Source organism: Pristis pectinata, chromosome 10 (genome assembly GCF_009764475.1).
Source record: "Pristis pectinata isolate sPriPec2 chromosome 10, sPriPec2.1.pri, whole genome shotgun sequence".
In the NCBI taxonomy this organism is placed as follows: Eukaryota; Metazoa; Chordata; class Chondrichthyes; order Rhinopristiformes; family Pristidae; genus Pristis; species Pristis pectinata.
In genome coordinates this window covers 68770274-68783406 of record NC_067414.1, presented here as the reverse complement: position 1 = coordinate 68783406, position 13133 = coordinate 68770274, and the positions used below count along the sequence as shown (strand labels likewise).

Sequence of the window (13133 nt, the reverse complement as noted above, 5' to 3'; positions counted from 1 at the left end):
CAAAGTCGCCCCTCAGCCTCCTATGTTCCAAGGAATAAATTCCTAGCCTGCCCAAACTCTCCCTACAACTCAGGCCCTTGAGTCCTGGCAACATTCTCTTAAAAATGATTTGCACTCTTGCATAATGATGTCTTTCCTATAACAGGGTAACTAAAACTGTACACAATACTCCAGGAGCGGCCTCACCAATGTCACTTGGGATGGTGTTGAACATCTGAGAACCATGCATCAGAAGCACACAGAAGTTCTGTGTAAGCAGCAGGAAGAGCACATCACCTCACAAACTACCCATTTGCCTGCCCTGCCAGGCATCACTTGCCTCACTTGGGGATGAACCTGCAGTTCCACACTGCCTTTAGTGGCCACCTCATATTATCTACAATACCAGAGTGGAACGATGCTATCTGCCATTATGACAGACTGCCTAAAAACATAATTGTAATAAGACATATTTATGCTTGTATGCAAATCCTCTTGCAAGACAGTCAGACAGTGGCTTTTAGTGACTTGTTACAAGGACCCCCAGTACCCTCCAAACAGCAACATTTTCCTATTTCTCACTTTTTATAAAAGCCACTCGGTATATCTTTTTGTGACCTAGCAAGTCATTTTGTTCAGAGGCAATTAGCAATGGGCAATAACTTTTGGCTTTGACTTAGTATAAAGGAATGAATGAATTAAAAATGTTGCTCCATGGTGCCAGGGCAAAGGATATCAATGACTAGCTACAAAACATCCTGAAAGAATGGGGTGAACAGTCAGCGATCATTGTCCATAGTGGTACTGACAACGTACGAAGGAAAAGAGATGAGGGATTGCAGAAAAATTTAGAAGATATTTTAAGCAGCACATAGTAATTTCTGGATTAATCCAAAAGTACATGCTAGCAAGTTAGAGTTGTAACATCAGAGGTATATAACACAGAAACAAGTCCTTAGGTTCAGAGTTCACAATGGCCATAAAATACCGTTTTACACTAATCCAAAATTGATCCCATTTTATTTTACCCACAGTTCCATCAATTCACTTCCAAATTCTACCACTCAGCTACAAACAATGGGCAATTAATCGCAGCCAATTAACCTACCAACCTGCACATATGTGCAATGTGCGAGGAAACCACAGCATTTAGAGGAAACCCATGCAGTCACAAGGAGAGCATGCAAATCCACATAGACAGAACTGGAGGTCTCTGAAGCTGTGAGGCAACAGCTCTACCAGCTGTGCCACTGCCCTGTATAGTATAGAAATGGTTGATAGTGCAGAGCATTATGAAAAAATTAACGGCGAGAATCTAGTTTTGGAAGGGTACCGAAAGAGTAATGCAAAATTCACAATTTGCAACTTATTCTTTATCTCTTCATTACAAGTTGTAGGGTAGATTGTTAAATACAAACTCTAAGTGAACTCACCATTATTTTGCCAGTATGTTCTGGGCCAAGGACTTTCAATTATAAATTCAAAACCCCTTATATTTGGATGCCAGTGTTATGAACTTCATGGTTGCTGTGTGGTTGGCAATCTGTTGCTTAAGTTGCCAGTTTACCATAGTCTTTAAGCATAGCTTGTGATTTTTCCAATTTATGACCATCTCTCTTGGTTTGGCAGCAGTTATACATCACTTTCCCACCTTTATTTTAAAACATCCCTTTGCAATCTTTTTCTGTTGTTGAAAACAGATTTAGTTTTCTAGCCTTCCTTCATAAATGAAGTGATCTGAATCCCAAAATTCACACTTCCTGCCGATCTCCAGGTGTTGCAACACCTCTATATTTTTAAAAAGGAAGGTCTAACTGAAGTTTTTTTTAAACGTGCATTTATTTTTTGTGGAATGAGAGAGAAATTGTTGCCATTTGACTGTTTTTTGTTTATTTTTTCCCCCAATAAAGAGAACACGAGACAGGTTCACTCTCTAGAATGGGTCACCAAATGGGTGATTGTAAAAAAAAATGTGGGTTATTATGGCACTTCATATGACCTTAAGATATTCCAAAGCATTTTCCACCCAATGAAATAATTGTGAAGTGTAGTCACTTTAGCAACTAAGGAAAATTGACATTCACTTTGCTCACAGTAAGCTCCCACAATCAACAACATGATAATGCCAGATAATCTGCTTTTAGATTTTAATTGAATTTCTTTGCTTATCAAAATAGTACCATGTGATTCTTTACCCATTTTGGACAGGTTAGAGTTTAATGCTTCACTTTAAAGAACAGCAGTTGTCTATGATAGTGAACTGCCCCCTCAATATAGCATGTATACTTCAGCTTTTATGCTACAGATTTATGTGCTGAAGTGATACTGAGCAGAAAGGAGGATTGTTCATACACAATCATCGACTGCTTCATGATCAGCCCTCCACAGCAGAGTCAGAAGTGAGGATCTTCAAGGGTGACTGCACTGCTCAGTTCAATTCTGTGGATAATGAAGCCCAATTACAAGATAGATAAGGTTCAGGCTTGGGGTCAAAAGTGGCAAGTAATATTTGGGCCACGGAAATACCAGGCAATGAGCACCTCCAATAAGAGAGCGTAACTATCTTCATTCAGCATTCAAGACCATACACGAATATATAGTTTCCACCATCGAGAGAAATGTGGGCAACAGAATATGAGAATACCAACACCTGACTTGAAAAGAGATAGCCAATGATTGGTAGATCAAAATCTTGAAACCCACATTTGCTTTTAGAAACACCCTCAACACTGGCTGCAGAAATTCAAGCCTGCAAAGCAGCATAAATCCTAACAATTTGGGAAGGTCAATAGATGGCACTGATATCCATAGTGCATGAAATAAAAACAGGTCTCCGGAGCAGAACTTGAGCCCACAACCAGCTGACTCAGAGGCAAGAGTGATGCCAACTGAACCACAGCTGAAAATTGCTTTAAAAACAAAGCAATCGCCCATTGTAATGCAGTGTAGCTGCTCTGCTAAAATCTACACAGGTGACTTTAGCAGTTGCAAAAGCAAATAATAGTTTCAGTTGAAGAAATAAATTAATAAATTGAGAGGGGATGCTGACAACCTGCAAGACACTTTGGACTGGTAGATGTGCTTAAAAAGTGAAAGGGAGGGATAGGAACATCTCTTCTGAAGAAAAAGATGAGGTCATCTCTAATCTGATGTCTTATTTTGTGAAGATATTTATTCTGAAAGATGTCAGCAGACCCTGGAAAGCTGTTCTATAGATAAAGGAATTTTCATTTCCAGTTAGTAGCATGGTTTACCAAAAATCCTCAGAGCACTTTTTGACATCTTCTGATGTTTGCAACAGTGATTCTGGCTTGTTATCTGCAACTTGCTGGTGTAGGCATTTTCAGTTATATATACATAAACTGATTAAATCAAGAATTTCATTCTAAAAGATGAAGGGTACAGAAAAAACATTAATTCTCAATATACAATCTTATAGATAAGGATGGTACCAGCTTCAAAATAGCATTGACTTCAAATTAGCTGATTTGTTTCTGTGTATCGTGGTTTGCCTAAAAAAACGTCAGAGATATGATCAATATTCTTTCCTTTGAGAGTGTTAAACTGAAGGAGTTGATATTTTTTACTGCTTACCTTTACCAGTTTTTTTGAAAAAACTAAGCATTGTGGCAAGGAAAGTATAGTTTAACACTGCGTAATTAGTTTTTGTTTACCAATCTATACGCACAATTTAAAGCCGATTAGAATGATTTAATATAACAATTTGATACTTACTCTGCTAAGCCTAGAATTGTCTCCCTTTTATATTGGCTATCTGTTGCAAATCGTTGCACATCCACACCTTTGCCAAGGCCTTGAAGCGTTTGAGCTTGTGTGAAATCAGTCAACAATTCATTGTAGTAGTTAAGATGAAGAATTAATGTCTGCACCTCTTCTGACCAACTGTTGTCTGCATTTTCAGTCACGTGCTCTGTGACCATTTTAATTACCTCTTTGGGGTCAGCCTGCAAAAATTTCAGATGCATTGATACAAGTTTATAAATATTTATCACCCCTGCTTGCATGATGCTCCTTAAACTACTTATTGAAAACACACTAACTAAAACAAATAAAATGGGGAAAATATCTGCAAAAATGGTGACTTTAGCAGTGCCCCACATCTCTTAAAATTAAATACACTTTGGACAATAAACAATTTCTTCCAAATCACTGTAGCCAGAGTTATATCCAGCAGAAGTATCCTATCTTTGTGTCTGAAAATTATCAATCTCAGTAAAGTCTGAGCAAACAGAATTGAAAAGAAATGAAGGAATGCTTAAAATCCTGTGGGAAAAATCCCACAACATTGAATACTTGTATCAAGTACAGTTTTGCTCTTTATCAATAGAAGCTGACGAAAGCTGAACAGCGAGAAACTATAAGTAAATGAAGCAACAAACGATCTGCTGGGAGAAGTCAGTGGTCAAGCAACATCTATGCGGGGAGAGGAATTGTCCACGTTTCGTGTTGAAACACAGCATCAGGACCTAAAAATGTTGACAATTCCTTCCCCCGCATAAATGTTGCTCAAAGCACTGAGTTCCTCCAGCAGATTGTGCTCCAGATTCCAGCATCTGCAGTCTCTTGTGAATCAATAAGTAAACAAAGCTGATATCGGAATTTCAAAATGGGCAGCCAACCAAATAAAGCATGCCAAGCTCTGCATAGTAAAATAGGTCTCGCCTGGTTTTTAATGATGGCTATTGCTTATGACATTTCAGCATCACCAAATCACCCCGCTGTGCGGGATTCCAAAAACACCGTTTATTGGCCACAACAAACAATCTGCTGGAGGAACTCTGTGGGTTGAGCAGCATCTGTGGGAGGAAAGGAAATGTCGAAGTTGCAGGTTGAAACCCTGCACCCGAGTTCCTCCAGATTTCAGCATCTGCAGTTTCTTGTGACTCACAAGTGAATTCCAACTTAATAAATTAGATGAGAATAGCAGATACTGCAACGCATAGAGTACTTTAGGAAATGGATTCCACTATTGAGGAAGTGGCTCCAGAAGCAATAGATGATTGCAAGTAAGTTCCCAAAGTTCCACAGACTCTGGAACCATTTCAATGGATTGGAGGGTAGCTAATGTAAAAACACTATTTTTTAAAGAAGAAGGGATTGAAAGGCAAAGCAGTAAACTGTGGACTGGTTGGCCTGACATTAGAAGTGGGGAAAATGCTCAAGTCCATTATAAAAGATGTAATCAGAGCATACTTGGAAATCAGTGAGAGAATTGGACAAAATCCACATGGATTTACAAAAGGAAAACCATGCTTGATAAATCTATTGGAATTTTTTTTGTGCGTATGTAATTAGCATAATAAAGGCAGTGGATGGTCAGTATTTGAACTTGCAGAAGGCTTTCGATAAGGTTCCACTTAAGAGATTAGCATGCAACATTAAAATGCATGGCACTGGAGGAAGGAAGTATGGATAGCAAACTGGTGAGCATGAAGGGGAAAAAAAAAGAGTAGAAATGACAGGCAGTGACTTGGGCACTCCAGGAATCAGTTCTAGGATGCCAGCTAATCACAATATAGATTAATGGTTTAAAATGAGAAAATTACACATAATATATCCAAGTTTGCAGATGACACAAAGTTGGGCGGGAGTGAACTCTGAGGAGATGCAAAGTCATCCAGTGTGAATGAGGAAATGCATGGTAGATGCAGTACAAGATAAGATATCTTTATTAGTCACATGTACATCGAAACACACAGTGAACTGCATAATGTGGATAAATGTGAGGTTATCCACCTTTGTGGCAAAAATAGGAAGGCAGATTATTATTTGAACAACAATAGATTAGGAAAGGCAGGGGGTGAGGGAGGGCAGTGCACAAAAAGACCCGAGTGCCTTTGTGCACCAGTCACTTAAAGTAAGCAGGAGATGCAAGAGACTGCAGATGCTGGAACTTAGAGCAAAAAAAACAAACTGCTGGAGGAATTCAGTGGGAGTGCAGCACCTTTGGAGAGAATTGTTGAAGTTTTGGATCAAGACACTGCATCCGGACAGGCAAGCATGAGAGTACACATGTAGGTGCAGATGGTTTAGAATGAAATGGCACCTTAGCTTTCGTGACAAAAGATTTTGAGTGTAAAAGCAGGGATGATTTGCTGCAAGTGTACAGGGCCATGGTGAGATCACACGTTAACCATTGTGTGATTTTGGTCAATTAATCTGAGGATGTTCTTGCTATGAGGGAGTGCAGTGAAGGTTCACCAGTGATTCCTGGGATGCAGGATTGACACAAGAACAAACAGACAATTAGACTTATATTTTACTACAGTTTAGAAGATTGGGAGGGGATCTCAGAACCATATAAAATTGTAAACAGACTAGCTGCAGGAAAACACAAAAGATTAAAGGTAGCAGAATCTGGAGCAAGAAAACTGTTGGAGCTGCTCAGCAGGCTGCATGGCATCTGTAGGAGGAAAGGAATTGTCGATGTTTTGGTCAAGACTCTGCAATCAGGTCTAAAAATGGACAGGGAAGATAGCTAGTACAAAGAGGAGGGGGGATGGAGTGGTGTGACAGGGGATGATAGGTGATAAGATAGGTGGACAGAGGATGATGGGCAGAAGGAGCTAGGTAGGGATCGTGGTGGGGTGGGGTTGGGAGACAGAGGCAGGTGGGTTCTTCAGTCCCAAAGAAGGGTCCTGTGACCAATAAAGATATCTTATCTCATCCCGCGTCATAGTGTTTTTCATCAGAGGCGGGTGGATGATAGGTGGAAGCAGGGAAGCAAAGGAGGAAAAAAAAAAGGTCAGATGGAACCAGATATGGGGGTGGGGGGTGAGAATGAAGGTGGAGACAGAGAGACAAGGGATTGCAGATGCTAGAACCTGGACCAAAAAGCAAACTGCTGGAGGAGCACTCTGTTCGACCTGCTGAGTTCCTCCAGTAGTTTGTTTGTAGCTCAAAGTAGAGACAGAAGCTGGAGGGTTGTAACTGGTAATACAAAGGCTGCAAGTACTGGAACCTGATAAGTAAGGAAGGTGATAATGGGAATCATTGTGGGAGAGGTGAGGGGCAGATGGAACCAGACAGGGGAGGGGATATGGTGGGTGAAGTGTGTGGGTAGAAGGTGGATGGAACCAGGAGGGGTAGGGGGACAACATTGGGTGATAATGGGGGGTGCTGGAAGAGAGGTATGGGAAAGGGAACAAAAAATGGAAGACCAAAGGTGAATCAGAAGGAGAGAGAAAGGAGAACACAGGAGGTAAGGGTTACCCCAAAAAATTGGAAAATTCAATGTTTATACCATTGAGTTGCAGATTACCCAGGCAGAATAGGAGGTGTCGTTTTTCTCATTTGCATTGGGCCTCACCCTGGCAGCAGAGAATGGGAATGGGAATGGGAAGGTGAAATGAAATGGCATGCAACTGGGAGCTCAGGATGGCCATTACGGACAGAGCGCTGGTGTTCTGCGAACCCGTCACTTAGTCTGTGCTTGGGCTATAGTCGAGGGTTAAAGAGTAAGCCATGTAGGATTAAGATGATGAGAAATTTCTTCACTGAGAGTGGTGAACCTATGGAATTCTCTACCACAGGAAGCAGTTGAAGAAATCATTAAATATATTCAAAAAGGAGTTCCTGGAGGTTGAAGGATCAAGGGATTTGGGGAAAAACAGAAATAAGGTACCAAATTTGAATTGTAAGCCATGATCATTATGAATGGCAGAACAGGCTCCAAGTGCCAAATAGTTTTTTTTGTGTATTTTGTTTCATGTGAATAGGATGTTGCACATTGGTACAAAATACTTGCACTCAACAGAACCATCTTCATTGAAATACAAGAATGAAATATTTGTTTGAAAGACAACATGAAAAATTTAATTTCTCAATCATGTAATTAATTGAACCTTTATACATCTGAGATTAGGAAGCTTCACCACAAAAAGAACACATCATCTGAATATACCACCTTTGGAGGTTACCAGTAAATTCCTGGGAATAATTTGAAATAAAGAACATCTTCTAAACCCAGCTCCCCCAAAACTTGGTAATTCTCCATGATTTCTTTCACATTAATTGATAGCTTAAGGCCATATGCTTTGATCATTTGAATAATAATTTCTTTACTAACTTGGGCAGTAGTCCGTTAGAGTGTTTAATAGCAAGTATATCTGATGGAAACAACAAAAAAAAAACAAATTCAGCAGGTCAGGCAGCACCTATAGAGGGAAATGGCCAGTTGACCATACATGTCGACACCCTCCATCTAGACCAAAGGAGTAGAGGGGAGAGAGCCAGTTTAAAGAAGTGAGGGGAAGGGGTGGGGCAAGGGCTGCCAAGCGATAGGTGGATCCAGGTGAGGTGGGGTGATTGGCAAATGGAGGAGTAGAAATAACGACAGAGGCTGGGAGGTGATAAGTAGAGGTAACAGAAGGGCTGCAGATGATGGAATCTGATAGGACAGTGGAACATGGAACCAAATAAGGGAGGTGGGCTGGGCAGATGTGACCATCTTATGGAAATCTAGGTGCAGTTAATTGATATGGAAGTGTCTAAAATGACAGATACTGATTAGGTTAAAATGAGATTAAATAGGCTATATTTGTCAACTCGGATAAAATTAGAGTGCCTTACGAATTTTTAAATTCAATAAAAGTAAATACAAAATAATTCTACTTTTATATTAGCTATCACAACACCAATATTTAAAGCAGATCAAAATTAATGTCAATTCAAGGCAATAAACATGAAATTCAATAACTTCTAATCAGAAATACATGTTTTGGATATCCTTATATACCCCTTTTCCTCTTCATTGATTTACTGTGAATTATTTTTCTTTTTCCTTCTCAAGTAATGCTCCCAGTTGCAATGTAATAAACAATATTTCAATTACACAATAGCACTTCTATTACAACCACGTCAAATTACATAGAAAACCAAGAACTAACCTGGTATAGTGGATGACACTTGTCCTTAAAACATGGACTTAAACGGACATAGATCTGCAAAGCATAATAGTAGCCAGCAAACTGGAGAGACAAAGCTGAATGAGGTTGTTTCTCAAAGCACTTGGAAGCATCCACAATCTATTGGAAATAAATAGGGTGGCATTTAAAATGGGGAAAAGACTGTTCACAAGTCAAGCCATTTACAGCAGTTGTCACAAAAGTCTAATAAAAATCGTTTTTGAAAGTACCAAAATTCATTTTCAGTATTTGTAAAGTGAATATGAATGTATTCCTAAATATCATACTTCCTATGAATGCCTATTCCAATTCATTTCTTCCAAATTATCTACATGTCATAATTAATTTCTAAATCCACTAATCGAGATAGAACTTCCAAATCCAGTAATTCAAGAGATCAAGTTAGCCTTTGGAGATGTTTGTTGCTGTGGAGATGTTTATATTTCTTGCTTAATGCCCGCAATGTAGGGTGTGACTCCATATGCTAATCTCCGGGTTTTTAAATCAAGGGGACTGCAAAACGAGTTGGACAGCATCATATTATTATAGCAACTACAAATAATTAAATCTTTAATGTCTATTCAACTTCCTGAAATTCTGCAGGAAGATGTAAAATTTTATGAGATGATCTATCCCATGTTGTTTGAGGTTTTGCTCTAAGCTAATATAAAATAAATCAGAAAATGCTGGAAGAAAACTCAACAGGTCAGGCAGCATCTGTGGAAAGAGAAACAGAGTTAGTAGGAGACACAAGACTGCAGATGCTGGGAGACAAAGAGTGCAGATGCTGGAATCCGTAACAAAAAAACAAACTGCTGGAGAAACTCAGTGGGTCAGGCAGCATCTGTGGAGGGAAATGGACAGCCGATGTTTTGGGTCGAGACCCAGTCCAGATGAATGTCCAGATTATTCCAGCAGTTTGTTTTTTGCAAGCAGAGTTTGTATTTCAAGTTGGAGACCTGTTATCAGAACAGTTCTGATGGAAGGTCTCCAACCTGAAACATTAATTCTGTTTCTCATTCCACAGATGCTGCCTGATCTAACGAGTGTTTCAGCATTTTCATTTATTTCTGATTTCCATCATCTATAGTTTTTTTTATTTTCACTTGCTCCAAGTTGCATCTGAGGTTCTGAAATCTCCTATTAGTGGCAGTCCAGGATATTGTTTAGACACAACACTTGAAGTCCATCAATAATCTAATGTGGTCCCCATTCTGAATGGAAGGTGGTCATTAAACCATTTGAAAATTGTTTGTAGCACTAGGTGAAAATTTACCATTTCTGTAAAAGTTTTCACAAGATTTTATATTTTGCTTACATTTCAACACTATTCTCTTTAATTTATAATTGCTACAAATGAATCAGTTTCTGGTGGTACAGAGTGTAGTGGTTAGCGTAACACTATTACAGCACCAGTGACCTTGGTTCAATTCCTGCCACTGTCTGTAAGGTGTTTGTACGTTCTCCCCGTGTCTGCGTGGGTTTCCTCCAAGTGCTCCAGTTTCCTCCCACATTCAAAAGACATACGGGTTAGAAAGTTATAGCCGTGCTACGTTGGTGCCGGAAGCATGGTGACACTTCGAGGCTGCCCCCAGAACACTCTACGCAAAAGATGCACTTCACTGTGTGTTTTGATGTACATGTGACTAATAAAGAAATCTTATTTTAACACTTTAACAATGGTTCATCCATTGTACCTAATATCCATGGTGCTTGTCCACACTGTCACAATACACAGGAAGAGACCTTTTAGCTTAATGCCTCCATGGCAACTTTTAAATTGAAGCAATCTACTTCCATCAAATTTCAGTGCCCGTATTACATTATATCATCCAAGAGAGATTAACTGGTCATTTATATCATTGTTGTTTGTGGGATCTTGCTGTGTCAAGCTTGCTCGTCTCATTTGGTCAAGCAACAATGTTGATTATATTCAAAAGTGGTTCATTATAATCCCTGGAACTGTGAGGAAGCAGCATTAAACACTGAGGACACAACAGATCACGGATGCTGTAATCTGGAGCAAAGAAAACCTGCTGGAGGAACTCAGCGGATCGAGTGGGAGAGAATGAAATTATCGACATCTCTGGTTACAACCCTGCATCAGTACAGAGATAGGTAGCCTGTATAAAGAGGAGAAGGGGAGGGGTAAGTCAGAGGCCAGTAGGTGATAGGTGGACTGAAGAGGGGTGAGGAGTGAATAGGCAGATAGAGTCATTTGGAGAAGGGGGAAAGGTGGAGGTGAGAGACAGAGGCATGGGTGATAGGTGGAAGTGGACAAGAGAAAAAAAAATGGAAAAAAGGAGGGCGAGCAGATGGAGCCAGGCGGGAGGTGGGTGAAGACATAGGTTGGAGTGGTGAGTGGGGCCACGAAGGCTACAGGCACTGGAATCTAATAAGTAAGGTGATAGTGGGAACCATTTAAGGAAAAGATGGACAGATGGATACAAATGGAGGAGGGGATCCGATGGGTGAAGCATGAGGGTAGTAGGTGGTTGGAACCAAGAGGGGGAGGGGGGTCTGGGAAAGGGAACAAAAATGGGAAAGCCAGCGGTGGATCAGAAGGAGAGTGACAGAGGAACACGGGGCAAGGGTTACCTAAAATTGGAGAATTCGATGCTCACACCACTGGGTTGTAGATTACCCAGGTGGAATATGAGGTGTTATTCTTCTAACACTGTGCCACCGTTCTGTCCATTTTTCTTCTATACCTTGTTATCTATTGTTTCAATGAAATATGATGATGAAGGGGCGATTTGAAAGAGATGTACAGGATGGCAAATGGGTTAAGGAACAGCTGGAACATTTAAAGTGATGGGGAAAAGATATCGGGGGTAAGGGAAAATAACAGCTTTTTTTTAAACTTAGTGATTCTGATCTGGAACTCAGTGTCTGTGGTGGTGGAAGCAAAATCAAAATGAATCAAGACTTTCAAAAAAGGAACTGACAGGCCAGATTTACTTCTCATCCACGATCGGTTCAAAGTTATTGGTGAGCAGTGGTTGTCTTTGAAAAAGTGGTTGTGCTTTTGCTACCTCGGTGTAGTATAGCGGTTAGCATAACACTATTACAGTGCCAGTGACCCGGGTTCAATTTCGGCCACTGTCTGTAAGGTGTTTGTATGTTCTCCCTGTGTCTGCAAGGGCTTCCTCTGGGTGCTCCGGTTTCCTCCCACATTCCAAAGACATATGGGTTAGGAAGTCGTGGGCATGCTATTTTGGCACCGGAAGTGTGGCGACGCTTGCGGGCTGCCCCCAGAACACTCCACGCAAAAAGATGCATTTCACTGTGTGTTCCGATGTACATGTGACTATGTGACTAATAAAGGTATCTCACCTTATCTTTCATATGGAAAACAATTCGGAACAACACCGATTTATCAGTTGAGGAAGTGGCAATCAGTAAGAAATTTCCTTACCTACGTATGACCCATAGATTCTTTTACTGGGTCAGCAGGGGAATTTCAGTCCAAAGGGGTTGAATTTCGGTTAATACCCTTACTCCAGCTCAAGAAGCAATATTTAAATTGAATTACTGGAGGAATAACCCATTTTCAGATCAAGGTGAGGAAGCAGAAGAATTCATTTTCCAATGCTTTGCAGGGGAAACTAGACTTCTACGATATTGGTTCTTCTCGTACACTTTAACAGTAAATAAACTAAAATAATCATTTCTGTTCTAACATATACCAAGTAAATAAACCCAAATAACATCTTCGTGGTTTACTCTCCTCTTATTAATGCAACCTCTTATTGGTCACAACAAAATCTGCTGGAGGAACTCAGCGGGTCGAGCAGCATCTGTGGAGGGAAAGGAATTGTCGACATCAGGACAGATGGGAGGGGAGATGGCCAGTGTAAAGAGAAGAGTGTTGAGACAGGAGCCTAAGGAGAGAGGGGGGGGGGGGGGGGGGGGAGAGAGAGAGAGCGGGGGGAGAGGGAGAGAGAGAGAGACACACACAGATGGTTGGGGGTGGGGGGGGGGGGCAGGTGGTGAAGGAGGAAACACACTGGAGAGGTGGGTTACCTAAAATTCGAAAACTCAATTTGCATCCTATTTGGTTGTAGACTACCCACAATACAGTGGTCAACCTGGGTAGAGATGATGGGGTTATTCCTGTCAGTCAAGCTTGGCAACCACACTGCTGGAGAGACAGATTGGTTTTATGCACATAATATGCTTCTTTGTGAAAGAAGAAAAACAAACAAGTCAGAAATTACATAGTTA

At 40.5% G+C, this 13133-nt stretch overlaps 1 protein-coding gene across 2 annotated transcripts in view; it reads right to left on the bottom strand.

Annotated features, from left to right (window-relative positions):
* The window catches only part of nbas (NBAS subunit of NRZ tethering complex), a 212344-nt gene that overhangs the window by 83014 nt on the left and 116197 nt on the right, over nucleotides 1–13133 (bottom strand). For both annotated transcript variants that reach the window (XM_052024299.1, XM_052024300.1), the window contains exons 40-41: nucleotides 8889–9026; nucleotides 3715–3944 (exon numbers count right to left, since the gene is read on the bottom strand). In XM_052024299.1, the coding sequence (XP_051880259.1) occupies nucleotides 3715–3944; nucleotides 8889–9026 (368 nt within the window). The remainder of the gene's footprint in view (nucleotides 1–3714; nucleotides 3945–8888; nucleotides 9027–13133) is intronic.